Genomic DNA, 20,412 nt, shown 5'->3' on the forward strand with positions numbered 1-20,412 from the left:
CTATGAGGGAATGGACAGTCACCTCAAAGTCTGCCGATATCGTTCCGGCAATCGACATCGAGAATTTGAGAAAATGTCGATGTGATATAGGCAAATGGTACTAGTATTATGCCAACATCAGTGGTCCCATCTGTAGATAGATAGTTCGGACCACCATGTTGTTGATATCCAGCTCTCAGTTCGTAGTTTCCTTCCTTCCCTCACACTTCACCAGATATCGTTCCTTGCCTTCCTAGTTTGCGCTCTTTCTAGTATATTATCGTCCGCGGATATCATTACCGATAATTTGATAATAAGTGAATACTGCTAGTAGTATGTATTTAGCGCCTGGTTCTAGATAAAGACAAAAAGTTGCTTTGAAACTTTACTAAACAATAATTCAAACCTCAAATCATCCCGAAGTCGTTAATTTGGTCAGCTTGCTCCTATTCGTGTAATTTTATAATTATTCGTACTAGATATGCACATGTGAGGTTATAGGAACATAGAGAGTTTGTACTAGTAGTAAATCGCCAGGGCTTTAACGTTGCCCTACCGTCCTGTTAACTATTAATTACTCCCTAGGTAGTAGTAACTCAGCCACTGGCACTGCAACCCCCCACGTCACGGTCCACACTGGTTCTCTTCAAAATTTGCAAATGAAGCTGCTTCATTCCTCTGCGAAGGCATATTTATACATACTATGTATGCCCGTGGGCAGTACATATGTATGTATCATTCCAATAGACGCGTCACATCTCAAAGACCAGGACGAGTGCCCTGTCCTCTTTTTTGCCATCAGCCATCTGCTCTTCCAGATACTCACTAACACCACCTAAACCCCTTAGTCCTGATTTTACTACTAAACCACTGCGTCAGCGTTGATAGTGACCTTTGACTAAAGCCCTCTGTTCGTTCGTACTGTGCCAGTAGCCCGGGAATGTCACAAAAATGATGCGTACCCGGCAGAAATGCCTCAAATACCGAGTTCTGAAGGACGAAAGTGACAAAGAGTCCTGTCCGATGATCGAACCGACCAATCAAGCGAACCAAGAAAGTTACCGAGCAGCCTTACAGTGGATGTACTCTCCCGGCCTGTCAAAAAGACGTGGATGTCCCCGCCTACGGATTGCAAGCTTCAAGTTCTACCCTCCGAGTCGTGATATCCCATGTACGCAATCGCTTGGATGAAAGCCTTTCACTGCGTCGGGCCGATTGGATCTGAATCATCGAAATCAGGAATTTGTGAGTTCTTTTTTTAACTTGAACACCCCCAATGTGATTTGAAAGACGGAGCAAGATCTCATCAATGAATTTAATTATCAGTTCAATCTTTCGGCATTGAAACTGTTCACGGTATTTGCGGCAGTGATTTACCGACATAAATTCTTTATTTTATTGGATTTGTAGGTATTAAGAAGCCTTTGCCTTTGCCTTAACTACCACTCAATCAGGCCATTCAAAATCTAGTTTCAAGCATCTATGCGCTTCATTGGGTACAAAATATTCTCAGAAATAGAGTTCTTCTTTTCTGGGCCAGCACTCATTAATGCAGTCTTTACCAAGAGAATAGGATATTTATAACTTTGGACATTGTGGGCAGACCAGACAGACCAGGCAGATCACCCGCACCGTACACCCGGTACGCACACTCCGTAGACCTCGTAGACCTCATAGGCTGGGTAGATAAGACAGACTAAACAGACTAAACTACCTAAGTCAGCCCTGAGCCATTAAACTTGAAGGCACCAAAAGGAACCCCTAGAAATGAGAGCACCACTGACACTACCTATGTAACCACCTGTGTATTTTTGAAGTCTGTGAGGCCAACAGAGGAAAATACCCACTGGTAGGCACTGGAGGGGGTAATAGGAAATAAAACACCATCTCTAGACAAAACGATACAGTGCCGCCAACATTTTGAATATTGAGCTTCAACTTGTAGGAATATCATTCCAACGCATGAGGATTTCGGAGATGCATGTGAGGGCGAGCGGAGGCATACTATCTGGATGTTTCAAGTTCATGTTCAAAGTCCCATACTATCTGGGCATGTCCCAAGTGTTAGGTATGCACGAGAACAAGACTTGGGGTTTCAAGTTCTTTCCACCGACCATATGTAGACTATTGATTGGACCAAGCACTAGCATCATGATGCCGAGTGGTGTGGTCTCTTGGCCCGAAGCCGTGGAGGCCGTACCCTCGTGTTTACGTAGCACTCCGCACTTCTGCCCATAGTTTCGTACTTCCGGAGCGCCAACCTTGGAACCACTGCCGGTGGCATTGGCAGCCCTAACCTTGGAAGGTAGTCAATGATCAATGTTGAATGACATATACTACTAGAGACTGTTCAAGTTCAAGTTGCGGAAGCGATGCCCAGGAGGACGGTAAGGGTTATGGAGGGAAAGGCAACTTCAAGTTGAAGCGACAGTATGCCAGTGCCAGTGCTACATAGTGGTGGTATCTTCTAAGGTTTCAATGTTATAATGGTGAAATTCAAGTTGTCACTTCAAGTTGGTACCTACTTGTATTAATAGTTCTGGACCTGTATACAATGCGACCCCGTAATTCAAGTTCCAGATGTCAACATTGAATTGATGCCTGAACAGACATCTGGATGACTTGCATATCCGGGCAACATGCACGACTTGGAGCTCCGCTCCGACTAGGAAAATATATGTAAGGGAGAATAATGGATGCAGCTGCAGCCTACGAGCTACAAGGTCGAAGTAAGGACTAGAACAAGGTACAAGTGGCAACCGAATACATTAGAACACAGAGTGCGCTCCAGTAAAACAGACATTGAAACAATAAGAAAGGACGAGGGGTAATATAAAGTAAACTCCTTTCCGATGAAACGGGGACGAGGTGGTTGTCTTCTGAGGACAGAATCCATATTGCGAATTTTCCTCAAAAAGACCAATTATTATCATGAGAACAGCAATGTAAAAAGCGAATAAAAAAGGAAACCGTTGCTTGGTGGAACTGCATCTACAATCTCTTCAAAAACTTTCTTTCCATCCCTCCAAAATATTTTCTACACTTAGATCAACTGAGCAAGAGCGTAGAAGATAGCGGCGGCACCGGCGACAGGGGCGGCAATGCCGTTGGCGATGGCGGCACCGGAGCTGGTGCTGGAGCTGCTAGAGCTGGAGGAGCTGCTGGTACCAGAGCTGGAGCTGGAGCTGCTGGTGGCATCGGGGTCGGTAGCGTTGCAAGACCAGGTACCCTTGACGGAGCTCTTGTACTCAGACTTGAGGTTGTTGCAGGAGAAGGAGCCGTTGGTGGAGTCGAGCTTGAAGCCACCGTCAACAGTGGTGAGAGAACCGAACTCAACCCTGCAGATGCATTAGTATATTTGAAAAAATATCGCTCATCTGACTTCAGACATGATAAGGGTAGAAAAACTTACTCGTAGAAGTTACCGGTGAAGTCAATGGCACCAGCAACAGTGGTAAGCTTAGGAAGGTCAATAACCTGAAGAGCGTCGTTGCCGTTGATGGCGAATCCACCGTCGACGGTAACCAGGACGGGCATGGAGATGTTGCTGAGCTTGGAGTTATCGCTGAAAACAAGGTCACCGGTGGTGGTCAGGTTGGGAGCGTAGAAGGTGGAGAAGTCAGTGCCCCAGAAACCGAGCTGACCAGTGAGCTTCTTCAGGGAGGGGACGGAGATGCTGCTGATGTTACGGAAAGTCATGGAGGTACCGCTGCTCAGGTTGGGGAGCTCAATAATCAGAGAGTCGTCGTTACCAGCGAAGTTAATCATGCCAGTGGCGTTCATGAGGTTGTTGATGTTGACGGTGACCAGGGAGTCGTTGTCCTCAATGTCGAACTGACCAACGGTATTCAGGGAGATACCGTCCAGGGAAGTCAGACCAGTGTTAATGATGTTGATGTCACCAACATCAGTGACACCAGTGGTGAAGTCAAGAGACTGCAGCTCGGGAAGAGCCTCCCAGTAGATGCTACCAATGGTGGTCAGGGCAGCGAAGCTGAGGGAGGTGACGGAGGTCAGACCCTCAAGGGTGAAATTCTTGCCAATGGTGACAAGGTCGGCAGCGGTGATGCTGGTGACGTTGCTACCGCCGTTGCAGATCAGGTTACCAGTGATCTTCTCGATGCTGCCGAGATCCAGGGAGCCGGAGTAGCTCTCATCGATGGTAACGGCGCCACTAATGGTGGTGCAGGAGGAGATGGCATCAGCGTCAGTCTGGCTAGAGATAGTGGTAGCGCCGCAAGCTGCATCGCGAGTTAGTAAACCTGGACCCTAGCAATTCCCCACCCCTTTCCCCTGCCTGCTCTTTTCTCTTGTCTTTTGCGCTTCCGTATGATTCTTTTCTCTTCCACACACAAGGACGTTGGGATAGACTTACAGTCGCTAGCCAAGGCAAACTTGGAAGCTGCCAGGGCAGGCAGAAGGTACTTGGCGAAGGACATGACGGATTGAACTCTGATGGACGCGACCGTGTTAATTAATGCACAATGAGTTCAGGGGGGAGGGAAGGCAATAGACCTGAAGGAAGAATAGAACGTACCAATGAGTAGAGAAAATTAAAATAAAAAAAAAACAAGTGAGAACGAGTGGAAGAAAATACCTCAGAACGAGAGAGAGGCTATAAGGAAAGAACGAGTGGACGGGTTTGGGGGGGAAGGAGAAGAAGAATAAGAAGTTTCGGGAGAAAGAGAGGAAAGGGAGGCGTCGTCTTAGGTGTGGAGACTCAAACCATGTAAATAAATACCAATACACTGTATACACACAATACCCAAGGGGGTAATACAACATAATACCGCATCTGGCTCCAATTCCTGTTTTTTCCCTGCTTTTTTTCTTAATTTTTGGTGCTTCTTGTTGCTTCTTGGTGTATTTTTCAGTCTTGGTCCGCAGCTGGTCCGCGGTTTTAGTGCAATTTAGTTTGGTTATGGTGCTGTTTCCGTAACACATCATCATGCACCGATTCGCCAATCCAGCCCCCTTTCTCCATCCAGTGGAGCCCGAAACTCATAATTTTTTATTATTTATTTCTTTTCTCCACACGTGTAAACTGTATCGAGCTTACCCATGGCTCTGCAAGCATGAAAACCAAGAGAAGGGGGGGAAATAATATAGACTCATTGTGGAAGTTGGTGGCCAAAATAGAATTGGAGTTATGGATCAATAGCTTAACTGGGAATAGGATATTTGGATAGCTCTCTATATTGACTCCATAATTCTTTTTTTGACATCGTCCACGCCATGTTTTGGTTTGTATTAGTAGGATGTGCTTTAGTGCAGGAAATTGCCACTGCATTAGATTCTTCTAGCTGCTCAATTGTACAGCGATAATCCGTCCTTGTATGAAGAATGCATTGTACTGCAACTTGGATAGTACAAAAGCAACAACATTTGATAACAACTATGCAGTGACTCAAAAAGCAAATTTAACAAAAATAAAACCCGAGGAGATCATCACATTTTCGTGAACTTGCTATCAATTGGTGTTGGCCTTTGCAATGGCAACAGATGGTGAACTCATACCTACCTAGGTACCCCGTACTCCTTAGTCAGATAATATTATAACTTGGAAGCTCCCTTTCAAATGTTCTGTGCTTCATAGCCACTGAACAAAATTAAGATGAATATGTGTATAATTACTTACAGTTTAATTTACTACTATCTCACCTCGATCCCTGAAACGGTTAAGCTCAATGGCCCCATCACCGTATCTATCAGAAGTTGTCGTCATCCATTATATCCAATTTCATCCCCTGATCAACCTAATTCCATAATGAAAGCTAGAAGATGACGAGGACAATATGTTAGCTTTTCATCGTTGTTTCAATTTTGAATAACATGATCTCGCCTATTTGTCAATAATCATATGAAAAGAAGACTTTTTCCGCTGTGGTCGATCTAAATTTGCAGGAATTCAAGCCTTCATGGACCCGCTGCGCCCCCCCTGCCGCTATCGTTCACGGCCCCGGTATGTTTGGTTTCTGATTGGCACGCTGGAATGATTTACCCTGGATTAATGTCAATCTTCGCTGTGTTCCCGAAATATGGTCTTCTATCTGAGGGGTCCCGTTGTTTTATTCGATAGGTGACAGCTTATGCGATCGTGATATATTATCATGAAAACAAAAAATAACCAACTGAAACCAATCTTCAAATATTCAAATGTTGATTAATCAATCCCCCGAGCAACAGATTTAGCTTATGGACCCATGTGCCTGCAAGTCCATTTTTAATCCCGAATACTAGTGAATTTGGGCATATTGGGATCGCCATGAGGCCTGATAGCAGTTAATACAGATAATACAGGATCTTGATTACAGTGACCCTGCATTTTAACAGCTCACCAGTCGATAGCATTTGAGACAATGCATATTTTCGAGTTTCAGTGTTGACATTTCATTCTGGTTCAAGTTTTCTTCAAAATTAACATAGGAATCTGAATCATACTTTGTGGGTAAACATCCAAGAATATTTGAAATGAAACACGCTTGCGAGTCTTGAGTCCAGATCAATCTGTCACTGGGTTGCGATGATCGGCTGTCCAGAGCGCCATAGACTCGGACTCAGGATCCGCACGGTTGTCGGGGTACCTTGCCCTTCAAGTTCAATCAAGTTCAAGTTGATATCTGCATATGCAGGTGCGAATTATATGGCTGCCTGTTTACAACGAGAGAATCAAGTTGTTGCCCAAATGATTTGAAAAATTATAAAATCCTAGACCCTGCCAAGGGCATTAAGAGCCTATGAATTCCAATATTCAAAGCAAGATGGTCACATCGTGCATTTCCAATCTTACAGTAATTTGGTACAGGATCCGTAAAAGTTGTCATCAATACACGTACGAATTTGTTTCAGATCTTGGACGCTGCCAACTTCCTCTGCGACTCCATCGCTCCACCTTGACAACCATTAACCTAACCAACTCCACTTGCCAACATCGCTTGACCAAACTGGGGTTCTGATATCGATTTGAAGAAATTTCACCCTATCCATACAAGTTCTTTCCATGGCCGCGTTATCCTGCAGGTCTAGCGGGAATCCCGAGCCGGGAGAACTAATCAATGTACTTTAGTTACGGAGCCCATCCTTGTTTACTACAGTCCGGGGGGCAAAAGTCCCAAGTTCAAATGTTTTCAACGCCACAAATATGAGTACGAGTACCGCGCGGCCCTAGGGGACCGGACTAGTCTCACTTGGTGATGTTGTTTAAACTGTTGTCGGCTATCCTACGCATTTTGACTCACATTCCGCTGTCCGCCTGACAGATCGGTTTCTTTTTTTGGTGTTGCGGAATGCGTGGCACCTCGGCAGTCGTCCACGCTTTGATGTTCTTCAAGTTGAGAACGTAAATAAGGGGCAGGGGGAGGCTGGGAGATATTTACATCTACATTCTCCCCTCTACCAGGAATTGAGCATGCTCTTCTGGGGTTGGTTGGGTTTTCAATGGGGATTGTCTTTTAAGTCCGATTATTTGGGGCCAAAACCACAGTAGCTTAATGTTTACTCCGTAAGTGACCCTCCATTATGAGTTGACGTGAACCCTTTCTCTCTCAGGCTTCTCTCTGGTCCAGAGTACATAGTTAAACAATCTAGATTACACAGGAACCCTCCAAGGTTGAAAAATTTAGGTTACATGTAGTACATAATAACTGCCAGCCTTGATTTTTGTCGCACAAACAGGGATTAACATCTCGTTTCGAACTTGGTACGGGGCACACAACGTCCGTTGAGGATCTTCCTAGTCAAAATTCCAACTATTGGTTCGATTTGACGGATCATAGGTTTTTTTTTTCTGATACACCGTGGATGATTGACTTTGAACCCCACTTACAATCGGAATAAAAAAATTTCATCGGAGAATCTCTTGAAAAGCACCTCGGATTTTGACAAGTTCCAGCTTCCAAGTTCCAAGTTCGGCATCCGTAGATGACGCAAGCCCTACTAACCGCGACCCCGGCTATACTGACTATACAGACTATACATGCACGCTAAAGCACTCTACTGCGAGGATGCCAGCTGGTTCTTTGTTCGTACATTAGCGTTGCTCGGAGTTTAAACTGCTGTTCACTTGTTCAGAGAACTCGTGGACCTCATTCGCATTGAATCTCGTTCCTTGACTCCGTTCCTTGGAACAAGTGCGGAGTGTAATGGATCAGTCCAATTACATGACTTTCATGCATGGACGTTGAGTTGACTGTCCATGGATTCAAAATTACCGTCATCCCGCCAATCAATGCAAGGAAATCTTTTGCTTTGATCATTAAACCTGGAAGTCTGTTATATTTAGACCGGGTGTTAACGGTCGCTTCCAAGGTTGAAGTGGCTGATTCAATTGGGTGTCATCTCACCAGCCACCATCAGATTTGAGTCAATGTCTAAGCTTATACAAGACAACGGAATTTTCTGCTCCAATCAATGACCAGTGTTTTGATTCAAAGGATTTTATACTTTGCACTGTACGTGCACAACAACAATTTCGAGCGAATATGTCAGCCTTAGCGACAACCGCCTAAAGCATAAATATACTAGTATGGCTTTTCGTCTAAAATTTTTGGGGATATCATCCACCTGTATATCCTTGATTGATTGATTGATTGATCTTATCAAGTTCTTTGCAATATTCTCGTATACTCTGCAGCCAGGTTTCAGATGTTAGCCAAGTGAGCTGAATTACTGAGCACCATTTCCATCCCCATTGTTTCTGTCACCAGTATGTAAACAAGCTATTCATGAACGACGCTCCAATAGGGAAGCAAAACACCGGTTCTTCTTTAAAGGGACCGTTCGGGTGGGTTGTCCCTTGAAGTAGATTATTGGACTCAGTGTTTGGGATCAGCAGCTTTACTTGATCCAAGTCGGCATTTGAACTTGAACCTGCCCGTCATCTGCTTATAGACCTTAATCGTGTCAGGCATCCGGAGAGGACCTTCAATGCCAAACCAGACATTCAATTCTGGTTGTAGATACTGGTGGGCCCAAGTGAGAGCCTTCTGAAAGGACCGACATTGAGGATAGTAGGTAGTATGTATGGACATCATCCATACAGCGCAGGTTGAATTGGAAAGGCAGGGAGAATATTACCCGTGCAGATATTCCAAGATCCATATGCTACTAGTTTGATCTAACATGTTGGTGCCAGTAGTACTAGTAGCAAGTACGACTAGTAGTATTGTTATCTTCAAATTGAATAATGTATATCTGCCAGTGAACCTTGGTGAACTCATATTGCCGTAGGAAGCTAGCAGAGGAATAGGACAATTGATGTATGAAGTTGAGATTAATGCACAGTCTGATATTGACCCAGCCTGTGCTTTAACTAGGTGTTCATCTAAGTTCGAATTCTGTATTAAATTAAATTAAAAAGAATCAGTTCAAGCCTGCATATATATATATAGTAGAATCATAGCAACGGATACGAATGCGGATCAACGGGGCTCAAGCTTGGCGCGCGTCTGCCTGGAATCCGGGGACTCGATTCTACCAAGAATCCGACCATATCCTATCTCTCACTCAGGGGTTCATCTCAAATCAGAATAAACAACATCATAAGCAAGTACTACCATGTCGCTCAGGCGCTCAGCTAGATTGAGTGCAATTCCAAGCATCAAACCCCCACTACCGAGCTCACCAGTCAAAGTGACCAGGGTGCAGAACAGCTCCGTCACTAAGCCTCGCAAGGCGATAACCAAGAAAACAGCTCCAAAACCAACAAAGGCACCTGAAAAGCCAACAACCTCTTACTGGTCACCAGAACCACCCACTACAGACGACTCTACTCAGAAACTAGCCGAAAACAGTGTTACTACTGATACCCCCAACAACAGACCTCACACCCCACCTCCCCTCGACCGTCCAGTCGACCCGCACCGAACAAACGTAACGCTCCTGACACCCCACGGCTCCTCCGTCTCAGCCTATCCACCCCGCACAGAAGATGCCTCACCTTCAAAGACTGGTCTCCCTCGACCAGCAGCTACAACTGGAACATTACTCGAGAAAGGGCTTGCGCATTTAATCGCCACAGACCCGCGTCTCAGAACAGTAATCGAGCTGCATCCCTGCCCGCTATTTTCTCCGGAAGGTCTTGCAGAGAAGGTTGATCCCTTCAATAGCTTGACAAGCAGTATCATTGGACAACAGGTCTCAGGCGCCGCGGCCAAGTCAATTCGGAATAAGTTCCTGGCACTTTTTGATCTGGAGAATTCGATTGCGGAGAATGGTCGTTCGAAGTTTCCGTTACCTGAAGAAGTCGCTCGGTGTGATATTGTGACGCTGCGCACGGCTGGTCTTTCTCAGAGAAAGGCGGAATATATACAGGGTTTAGCGGAGAAGTTCGCGAATGGCGAACTTAGTGCGCAGATGTTGGCTCGCGCTAGTGATGAGGAACTTGTTGAGAAGTTGATCGCTGTGCGGGGATTGGGAAAGTGGTCGGTTGAAATGTTTGCTTGCTTTGCGTTGAAGCGGATTGATGTCTTCTCGACTGGAGATCTGGGAGTTCAGTAAGTTGATTCTCTTCCTATGTTCCTTATCCCGGGGCTTGGTATGTGCACACAATACTGGGCGAAACCGATGCATATAATCCGGCTGAGATTTGAAGTATATGTGCTGACATTCTGAAGACGAGGCTGTGCTGCATTTATGGGCCGAGATGTAAGTAAAATGAAGGGAAAGGGTGGTGGTAAGTTCAAGTATATGGCAGAGAAAGATATGTTAGAGCTGGCGGCCAAATTTGCGCCGTATAGGTATGTTTCAATGCTATTGATTCATCTCATATACATGCTAACTGAGTCACAATAGGAGTCTATTCATGTGGTATATGTGGCGGATCGAAAATGTTGATGTAGCCGTCCTCACAGGGTGAATAGCTTCAAAGGTTGACTCGGATGTGTACTATCCAGGCCTGGCATGTAGTATGTTCCAAATCAATTGAGTAATACATACTAGTATACCTGGGTAATTTTGCATTTGTGTTTCTCTGTTTGAGATCCATGGGCCTGGCACGGTAGCTTCAGTCACACTGGATGATAGATCATGTCTCGGATATCCAACTAGCTCAACTTCTCAAGGGACAACCCCACTCGAGTAGCGCTCGATCATCGTCATAGTAAAGACATTCGGTCTGCTCGTGGTTTAAAGTCATTAAACATGCCTACACATCTCAATTGCTGGCAACTCCTAAGAAAGAACAAAGAAGATCGATTTGTACATATATCAGTACACATAGGATTATCTAGGCACCACCATCCACGGCTGGTCCGTATCCGTCGCATAAAAATCTGGAAGGTCTATCGCACGCAAAAATTCCCATAGCCCTTAGAATTGCACCGGTTTTTCATAGTCAATCGCAACGTATTTATACGTCATGGTTGGGCAATTTACTTGCGGACGACGAGGTTGTCGAGGTCCTCACGCTCCTTGTTCTCCTTCTCGATCTCACGGATGATCGGGCTCAGGTACTCAACGTCCTAAATAAGTATAAGTATTAGTATTGGGGTGAATGAGAAAGAGTATGTGTGTTGAGGCTCTTGGGTCATATGTGACAAATCCTTGCAACCGGATTGGCCGATACGGGGTCGGATGCGGGGAGAGCGAAATTTGGGGGTAGGAGACTCACCTCGGAAGGCTTGATCTGCTCGTTCGGGGGAAGGAGAGTGTGAGAGATGGAGCACTGCAATTGATATATCTGTTAGCGTATGAATAGCCGGAGAATAGGGAGGGGTTCGGGACGAACCTGGAATGCGCGGCGGATACGGAAAACACGGTCGTAGGCCTCCTTGGGAGGGAGACGCTTGATGGCCTTCTGGACAACCTCGCTCTCCTCGGGGATGAGGTCGTCGAACCTAGAGATTGGTTAGCAATTGAGGTAAGCGAAAAGTACCGGCGAGCGTTCTCCGAATAGCCGGGTGACATTTATTGCGACAGGGCGGTGACAATGGCATCGAGGCCGCTCATATGCAGCAATTCATGTCACTTTCAATGTCGTGAAGCCCCGGCTGTTCCAATTTGCTCGCCGTGGAAGTGAATTGGCTGAAGGGGGGGTCGATAATTACTTCAGTCCGAGACGACGGTAACCAGCGGCATCGGTGTACCAGTTGGCAATGGGGGTCATCCAGCGCTTAAGCAGAGGGCGCTTGACGATGTAGTTGGCGAATGAAGGAGCAGACATTTTGAATCCCGGGTATCCTGAAGCTCTGGGGAACAAAAGAAGATAAAAAGGGCGGTCCGGCTGAACACGAGTTAACCCGATGTTGCGAGGTTGTGCAAAACGGAAGCTTGAGAGACTAAGCCGAAAGAGGCAGTTTTACACCTGGGGCAGCAACATATATCACGTGATATATACTAACGTCGAGTCCGCGGGTCTCGTGATGTTCAGTCCCGTGATATAGACTTCGGGTGCCTCAGGCGTTGGCGGAGAGAAGTGCCAATCAGTGACTCCACCTCGCACTGCTCAATTCCCTATGTCACGATCCCGAACTCTGCTCCGGTCGCTTTTTTAACACTCAAACAGCTCCTTTTGTCGATCCGATATGGCGCTGGTGATCTCATAAAGCAGTACCCGATCCCTTCTTGGGGAGCTCACTTTCTAGGGCGAATTAAAAACCCCCACACCGGTCAAGTCCGTGCTCCGACATCATAGAGCATCGCAATCAGAGCCCGTCGGTAACCATCGGCTCCGGCAAACTCCCCTCTCCAAAACCCCCAATTCCTAGTCACGAAAACATCCCATACTCTCGAACGCGCCCCTTTACCGGGCTTTGAAAGCTGGATTCTTGGGTTCCGGATCGAGCACCCGATATGCTCGAGTCTGGGAGCCCTCTGTGATCAAGACGGACAGATAAGCAGACAAAGCGTGAACACCTGCAAAACTTCCTCATGATGCGACCGAATCAAAGCAGCAACGGAGCTGCCAAAAGCTCTTCCGAGCAATCAGATAGTCTCCATGGAGATAATACTGCGCCCTCTTCCCACCTGCAGGTTGCCGATAAACCGTCCAAGTCCGCTTTCTTGACTCGCATGGAGAATTTATCCACACATGTCCCAAATATTTGGATCGCTCCCTTCTGCGGTGGTGCTGCAGGTGTAGCCTCTGGGATTGTGACCTGCCCTCTCGATGTTATCAAAACCAAGCTGCAGGCCCAGGGTGGGTTTGCACGGCGAAGTGGACCAGCTATGGAGACAAAGACGCTGTACCGAGGCATGCTTGGAACAGGAAGAGTGATAATACGGGAAGATGGTCTTCGAGGCCTTTATCAGGGACTTGGTCCAATGTTGATGGGATATCTCCCTACTTGGGCTGTCTATCTTGCTATTTATGACCGAACTCGCGAATATTTCTACGAGCAGACCGGTTAGTTCTCTACTTAGATTTCATGTCACCCGAAGACCGTTAAACTAATTTTAATAACAGACAGCTGGTGGCTATCCCGTGGATATGCTTCGGTCACTGCCGGTGCTTGCTCAACGATTGTGACGAATCCCATTTGGGTTATTAAAACAAGACTCATGTCGCAGAGTCTCAAACAAAATCACGAAGGTGCCCGAGCTCCATGGCAATACTCAGGGACAATAGACGCAGCTCGCAAGATGTACCAAGTGGAAGGATTGCGCTCATTTTACTCCGGACTAACACCTGCTCTTCTGGGCCTCAGTCATGTGGCCATTCAATTCCCTCTTTATGAATACCTGAAGATGGCATTTACTGGCTATGGAATTGGAGAACATCCAGACACCGGGAGCTCCCACTGGATTGGAATTTCACTCGCTACATTTCTCAGCAAAGTGTGTGCAAGCACTATCACATATCCTCACGAAGTCCTCCGAACTCGACTACAAACACAGCAACGTACTGCACCGGCCCAATCACACGAAGAAATTGTCTTCCGCGGTGGCCTGAATCACCCACATGATCGAGGCCGACCCCTAGCATCATCATCCGATGGGATGCCTCTTCGCCCTCGTTACTCCGGAATGTTACGCACGTGTCAGACCATTTTACGAGAGGAAGGTTGGCGTGCGTTTTATTCCGGAATTGGTACCAACCTATTCCGAGCCGTCCCGGCTGCCATGACGACAATGCTCACTTACGAGTACCTCAGGAAGGTCATCCACACCTTCCAACATGAGGGTGAGATGAACCTTGCAATGGCAAAGGAGGCCGACGCTTCCAGCATGATTTGATAATTAAGACATATCATATCAATTTAGAAAGATATCTCACCTTTCAACATATCCCGCCTCCGAATTTCCGCACAAAAACTCTCTCTTCTTTTTATCTCTTTGATCCCCTTACCTCATCCTTTTGGTCTGTTTAGAATGGAAGATACTTCATAGCTTCCGGGTGGATTTTTCAGCGGGTGGATTTTTCAGCGAATGGGCCTTTCTATCATGCATTATCCTAACATATCACTATTTTCGAAGATTCTCGGCATAGATGGCAGTGTTTTTCCTTTCTTTGCTCAGGGGCCTTGCATGTGAAGCCTCTGTAGCCGATACCATGATCACATGCTCAGAGATCTTGCATTGCAGCTAGCTGCAGCTAAGATCTGCGATTTTGAAGCATGCTCAAAGTCTTGTTATTTATCTATGCTTGTGTACATACTACCTGATTTCCTTTATATGCACTCCACATCACCACTTCTGCTTCACTACAATACTGATTGGTTGGAAGTAATCTTCAAATATGGTATTGGTCTTATCTAGACACTATTATTGATCTCTTTTTCACTTAGAAATCGGCTGCAATCATATGATATTATCTAAGGTTGCAATATGGTAATTCAATGTCGTTTTAGAGCTCTAAAAGAAAGGAGCCATCCGAAACTCAACTACTAGTAATTTGCTTCAGGAATAGTACCTAGTCAAAGCCTCCATCTGCTGATTATTACACTGCATAGGGCTCGATTATGATCATGACTTGGAGTTTGAGATGGCACCTGGGAGCTTTGATCTGTAATTCCTTGAGAATAATGTTCTATATTTGGGAGGATGTATCCAAGACCGGATAAGGCTTTCAAGTTGTTGTGGCAGCTTCAAGTTTGAATGTCTGCCTTGCATCCATGTCAATGTACTGGAACTTGAATGTATAATCACTGTTATCCTGGCCTGAAGTTTGCTATGTAGTAGATCTCCTCAAGTGCTGGTCTGCAAACATCAGTAAATAGCGTGTCGATCAAAGCCGTCTAATGGGTTTCAAGAAAACTTTCTATCGACACAACCAATTATTCCGGTATCAGCTACATACTTGAAAATTGAATGCCTGTTGCCATGATTGACTGTCAAGATGATATGTATTCCAAGGTAGCCAAGCTCTTTTTCTCTTAATACTACTAGTACATATTAGAAGAGACTTCCGGATACTGCTTTGCTTAACCGATACTATTTGAATAAACCGAGGCATATCAAAATGAAGTCATGGATAATCTTCAAGTTCCCCGCATTTCCCCATATTTTATACTGTTCAATAGAGTTCACTCCAATATTGATTGCCAGCCTTCCACCGGCATTTATGAAATCTAGAGGCATGCCACCGGAAAACAATAACAATACAGGAAAGATGAGAGTTGATCTTTCTTCTTAGTCCATTACCGACTATTTATCTACTGGTAGGTCTGCCCCCGATGCAATTGTACCCGTTTCTCCAAATTTTGCTACGATGTCCCGCAACTTCGGAATAAACACTTACAGCTTTTGGATTGTCACATATGTGGCCGTAGGAACAATCTCATCTGCCTATGGACTAGTGATCATTGGATCAACAATTGGCCAGCCGAACTTTTACAAATTCTTCGATCTTGCCTCTCAAGGCGAGCCGGGATACGCTCATACTACGAACATAATCGGCGCTCTCAATGGCGTCAATTCTGCCGGCGCAATAATCGGATCGATATTCCAAGCTTGGTCTGGTGACTATCTTGGACGAAAATGGACTATGCAGTTTGGTCTGATTGTTTTGATTATTGGCGGTGCCTTGTGCGCTGGTACAGTTAATATGACCATGTTCATTATCGCTCGACTGGTAGCGGGAATCGGATCGGGAACTCTGGCTTGTATTGTACCAACATACCAAGCAGAAATGGCGATCGCTGAGACACGTGGTGCGATGGTTGCCGTTACTGGAGTCATGTATGCTGTCGGCTATTCACTGGCTGCATGGCTTGGGTATGCGTGCTACCATATCAAGTCCACGGACTCGGCAGTTACATTTTCCTGGAGATTTCCATTGGCTGTTCAGGTCTTATTTCCTTTGATTGTTCTAGTTGGTAGTCCTTTTCTGCCAGAGTCACCTCGATGGTTACTCCAGCAGGGACATCGAGAGAAAGTATTGTCAGTTGTGACTCGCCTGCAACGCGATGTTGTCAAGGCAAGGCAGGAGTTCTTCATGATCGAGAAACAATTTGAGCTTGATCGGTCGATTTCAACAAAGTGGTATGAGCTTATTCGGACTCCTGCTAATCGACGACGTGCTCTTGTTGCATGCGCCTTGATGTGGGGAGATCAGTTTCTTGGTATATTCGTTATTACGAATTACGGGGTCTTGATTTATGAGAGTATTGGGTTCCAAGATCCAACTCATCTGGTGCTGTATGCCTGCTGGGCTAGTTTCACGCTTATTGAAAACACATGGACTGCGTTCTACGTGGACCGATATGGGCGTCGAGTCTTCCTCTTGATCGGCTCTACTGGCTGTGTCGTTTGTTTGATTTTCCTGTGTGTATTATGCGCTCAGTATCTTGGGAAGACAACACAGTAGGACTACACGCTGCAGTATTCTTTGTCTTTTTCTATTGCTTATGGTGGTGCTTCTTTATGGATGCAACGCAGTATATCTACATCGCCGACATATTCCCCAACCATCTTCGTACGCAGGGCGTGGCCTTGGGTATTACTGCCTTTTATCTTGCGTCGGAGGTGACAATGGTTGCAGCACCTGTGGCCCTGGCTAAAGTTGAATGGAAGTTCTACTTGTGTCTAATTGTTCCCTCTTTGTTTTATATTGGAGTGATCTACTTCTTCTTCCCAGAAACAAAGGGGAGAACACTTGAGGAGATTGGTGCTTTGTTTGGCGATGATGCCCATGTTGCATTCCATTGGTATGATGCTACTGCTGAGGAGCGGGAGAAGATGGCAGAGGAAGTTCTTTGAGGGCTTCCAATTGACTTATGAATCATCTGAGGATAGCTCCAGATGTCAGTCTTTCCACCGCCTGAGTATTAGAAATTAGAAGACTGTGACCTCACCACCTGTTACTTTCCTTCCCTAAGTCAAGTACATTATGTAGTATGGTGGCTCCAGATAGTTCTCTCACCACACCGTAATGTATGTCCGAATCACCACGTAGGTCCAAATCCTCCTTTTCCCACACTAGACACCTCACCTTCCGCAGCTAGGAAATGACACATTATTCGGGCTAGCAAGCTGTCATGCAATCTCAGTGCTATTTCAGACAAAGAAAAGAAAAGTTAAGTGAGTGAGAATGAACCGGACCTAAAGAGATTATTAGACCGAAAAGCGAGGTCTGTACGAGAATTCAAGATTTGCAATTTTGTACTAGCTATCATAATTGTTGCAACCTTGAAATATGGTAAATGGCAATCATGACATTTATATGTCAACCTTGAATTGAAACAGACCTGTCATTCTGTCACTTTATACCGTCCATCTACTATATTGGGAGACTGATGTTGATTTCTGGAAACTGCAATAAACGACCACTTTCGTGACTTCTGGGGAAAGGGAGGAGTCAGGACTTCAGGCCGGCTCACTTGTGTACTGCCTTACACCATTCTGGTTCATTCTTCAAGTTTCTCCAGCCTCGATATTATTCATTCTGTACCTGATTCTTCCTGAATGCCAGTACATAATGTACATCGACAAACTCTTTCCAGGTCCCACATCTTCGTACGGCCCCGGGGCCGCTTGATTGATGATCTACATACGCCAAGGAAGCCCTGGAGTGGGACCCGGAAAGAGTTTGTCATTGTATACTGGTCAAGCCGATTTCCCTATCTACTTTACATATTTCTAGCAGTGTTTATCACATACACAACTTTCTGAAGTTTCTACAACCACATAAGTCCACAGCCAATTGTGAGTTTCTGATTTCCATCAACCTTGGAATCCCATTCAAGTTGGTCCTAAGTTGATAGTTGGGTGTCTTGTGACTAATAGCGTATAGTTCGATATCGGAGTATTAGCTGTTTATGTTTTAGCACTTGCAATTTTGAGCCTCTATCTGCTCGGTGGAACGTCCCCTCCTCACTCTCCACACACTGGGTTTTCGCGGTAGTTGCCGTTCTAAGCAACTAGCCACGGTGATCTGGAGGTGTGCCAAGGCTTTAGCCCCAAGATTTAGTGGAGGAGAGCCCTGGAGCCCTGGCCCCTGGGGCCGGTCTAAAATCATATATCCACTATACATGCACTATGTAGTATCAAAGGGTCCGGATTCCACTGGAACTGGTCAATGGCAGACAGCTCCAGAAGAATCATGCTTCCCTAGCTGCTAGATCCCCCAACTAATTTAGGCCGCTCATACGTAAATTGTGAGACACTTCTTTCCAATTCCCTTGGCATGGTATGGAGCAGGAATGAATTCAAATGTTTACTCAACGAGCTGAACCTGCTAATGCAGAACTATGAATTAGTTCAAGTTGATTTAGTGTCGGTAGTGGTTCCGCCAAGAGCCCCCGGGGTCACAATTAGACAGTTGATTCGATAGTATACCTGGAAATAGTAGAAGAAACATTTTGAACTTGAATTCAGGTCTATTAGCCCCATCAAGGCCGCAAGTTTGAGAGGTTGTACCTAGGTATAAGACCGAATGTTGAAAAATGTTCCGAAGACCTATGGACTGTGACGCAGGTATAAATAGTAGGCCCTCCGTCCCTGTTCCTAGCACTTAGAATCATACTCTTCCAAGGTTCATCATTCAAGCTTTCAAAACTCACTTCATCAAATATTTGAACTACTTTCATCATGCGCGCTTTTGCCATCCTCCCCACTCTCTCTCCCTTTTGGTCTCCTCGGCCACCGCCGCGACTGACTGGGGACTCGATTTCTATTCATCTAAGGGCTGTGTATCTGAACATGGGCTAGACTCTTACGGTGACTCAGCTGCTAAGTGTTGCGAGAATCTCGATTCCTTGGCAAAGATACACCCCGTCCAAGCTGACAGCCTTGGAAGCTCATGGAATGTAAAGGTTTACTCCGGACAGGATTGCACAGGCAGTGAGCACACTCTCACTGGCAGTAAATGCAATGACTGCCAGAACCTCTTCGGTGTTGGAACAACTAAGACAATCATGTCTTTCGAGGTGAGTTTGATTCCAATGTTTGAGACTCTTCTTTACTAAATATTTCATATAGGTTGTGGCGGCCTAAATTTACTCTTTGAAGAACAAATACGCCGTGGGTGATCATTGAGAATCTTGTGGGGGTGATTGAAGGAGGATTCAGTGTCGGTGTACTTTTTCAAGCAGAATGTCACTTGGGCTCCATTCTTGGATAAGCTCTGTTCTATGTTCTGCCCACCAACTTTCAATAATGTGGAAACCTTCCAAGGTTGCAAGGTTGATATGGCGATTTATTTTCCAGTCCTTTACAAGGCATCAGCCTCGATACCGATATTTCAAATAAAAGGGTCTTTCTACGTCAACATGACAGCCAATTTCCTTTCCTATGGCCTAGTTCAAGACTAAATGATCAATTTCAAGAGGAGTAGCAAGTCCGTTTGAGTATCGCTCTAATTCCAAGGCTCACGCAGCTACCACTGCTCGAACCAGATGAGTGGGGTGTTAGCATCCGCCACTTGCCCGACGGTTTTCAAGAGAGGAGTGAGGCTAGCCATCATGCTGGTCAGGATTTTTCTCTCTGAACTAAGAGTCCCACTTCTGAGGGGAAGGAACAGTAATGCGGTTTATGCATGCGGGTAGGGTAGTTTGCGATGTGTCAGTGTGTTAGTATGTGTCTATAACGTAATTTTAAAGCAAGTATATGTAGAATATCCCATGCCCTTGCGCTGCTAGATACGAGTTGCTTCAAACATTGAATGGTTCAAACTTTACTGAAAAAAATAATTGGAACCTCAAATCATTCCAAGGTCGTTCAAGTTGATTGGGGCAACTCGCTCCCGAGGTCCTATTCGTGCCTCGGTGCACATGTGTAGGTATCTAGGTAACTCTACATTGTAATTATTCGCACTATGAGGTTTAAGTTATACACTCAAGCTGTTCAACCTTGGAAACATAGGACCATTCGTCTACAGTTCCCTGTACTAGTAGATATCTTCCTTGACTTCGTGGAATGATCAGCTTTGAAGAATCCACCTGGGCATGAACTGAACTGTGGTATTAGTCTTCATACTTTCAGAATCCCTATAATTCAAGATTCATATGCTTAATTTAATTCATTTCATTGCTACTTTGCCAAATTCAGGAAATAGAA

At 45.5% G+C, this 20,412-nt stretch overlaps 6 protein-coding genes across 6 annotated transcripts; 4 read left to right on the forward strand and 2 right to left on the reverse strand.

The window, feature by feature from the left end:
* Nucleotides 1–3,022: 3,022 nt before the first annotated feature.
* ecm33 (GPI-anchored protein Ecm33) lies at nt 3,023–4,418 on the reverse strand (the record flags this gene model as incomplete). The annotated part of the gene is made up of 3 exons (XM_057095496.1): nt 3,023–3,317; nt 3,392–4,220; nt 4,355–4,418. The coding sequence occupies 3 exons, from the start codon at nt 4,416–4,418 to the stop codon at nt 3,023–3,025; spliced, it is 1,188 nt and encodes a 395-aa protein (XP_056941467.1).
* A 5,116-nt stretch (nt 4,419–9,534) lies between these two features.
* alkA (DNA-3-methyladenine glycosylase II) lies at nt 9,535–10,834 on the forward strand (the record flags this gene model as incomplete). Its single annotated transcript, XM_057095497.1, has 3 exons — nt 9,535–10,472; nt 10,593–10,715; nt 10,771–10,834. 3 exons carry the CDS (start codon nt 9,535–9,537, stop codon nt 10,832–10,834), a joined length of 1,125 nt encoding a protein of 374 aa, XP_056941468.1.
* Nucleotides 10,835–11,348: 514 nt separating this feature from the next.
* Nucleotides 11,349–12,139, reverse strand: N7483_012071 (ubiquinol--cytochrome-c reductase subunit 7; the record flags this gene model as incomplete). The annotated part of the gene is made up of 4 exons (XM_057095498.1): nt 11,349–11,438; nt 11,588–11,641; nt 11,705–11,813; nt 12,024–12,139. 4 exons carry the CDS (start codon nt 12,137–12,139, stop codon nt 11,349–11,351), a joined length of 369 nt encoding a protein of 122 aa, XP_056941469.1.
* Nucleotides 12,140–12,849: 710 nt separating this feature from the next.
* Nucleotides 12,850–14,151, forward strand: N7483_012072 (uncharacterized protein; the record flags this gene model as incomplete). The annotated part of the gene is made up of 2 exons (XM_057095499.1): nt 12,850–13,321; nt 13,382–14,151. 2 exons carry the CDS (start codon nt 12,850–12,852, stop codon nt 14,149–14,151), a joined length of 1,242 nt encoding a protein of 413 aa, XP_056941470.1.
* A 1,474-nt stretch (nt 14,152–15,625) lies between these two features.
* Nucleotides 15,626–16,723, forward strand: N7483_012073 (MFS transporter; the record flags this gene model as incomplete). Its single annotated transcript, XM_057095500.1, has 1 exon — nt 15,626–16,723. The coding sequence occupies one exon, from the start codon at nt 15,626–15,628 to the stop codon at nt 16,721–16,723; it is 1,098 nt and encodes a 365-aa protein (XP_056941471.1).
* Nucleotides 16,724–16,779: 56 nt separating this feature from the next.
* On the forward strand, nt 16,780–17,115 carry N7483_012074 (uncharacterized protein; the record flags this gene model as incomplete). Its single annotated transcript, XM_057095501.1, has 1 exon — nt 16,780–17,115. The coding sequence occupies one exon, from the start codon at nt 16,780–16,782 to the stop codon at nt 17,113–17,115; it is 336 nt and encodes a 111-aa protein (XP_056941472.1).
* Between the last annotated feature and the right edge of the window lie 3,297 nt (nt 17,116–20,412).

This window comes from Penicillium malachiteum, assembly GCF_028827825.1.
Source record: "Penicillium malachiteum strain IBT 17515 chromosome Unknown utg000005l:1.0-9002435.0:326005.0-9005861.0, whole genome shotgun sequence".
In the NCBI taxonomy this organism is placed as follows: Eukaryota; Fungi; Ascomycota; class Eurotiomycetes; order Eurotiales; family Aspergillaceae; genus Penicillium; species Penicillium malachiteum.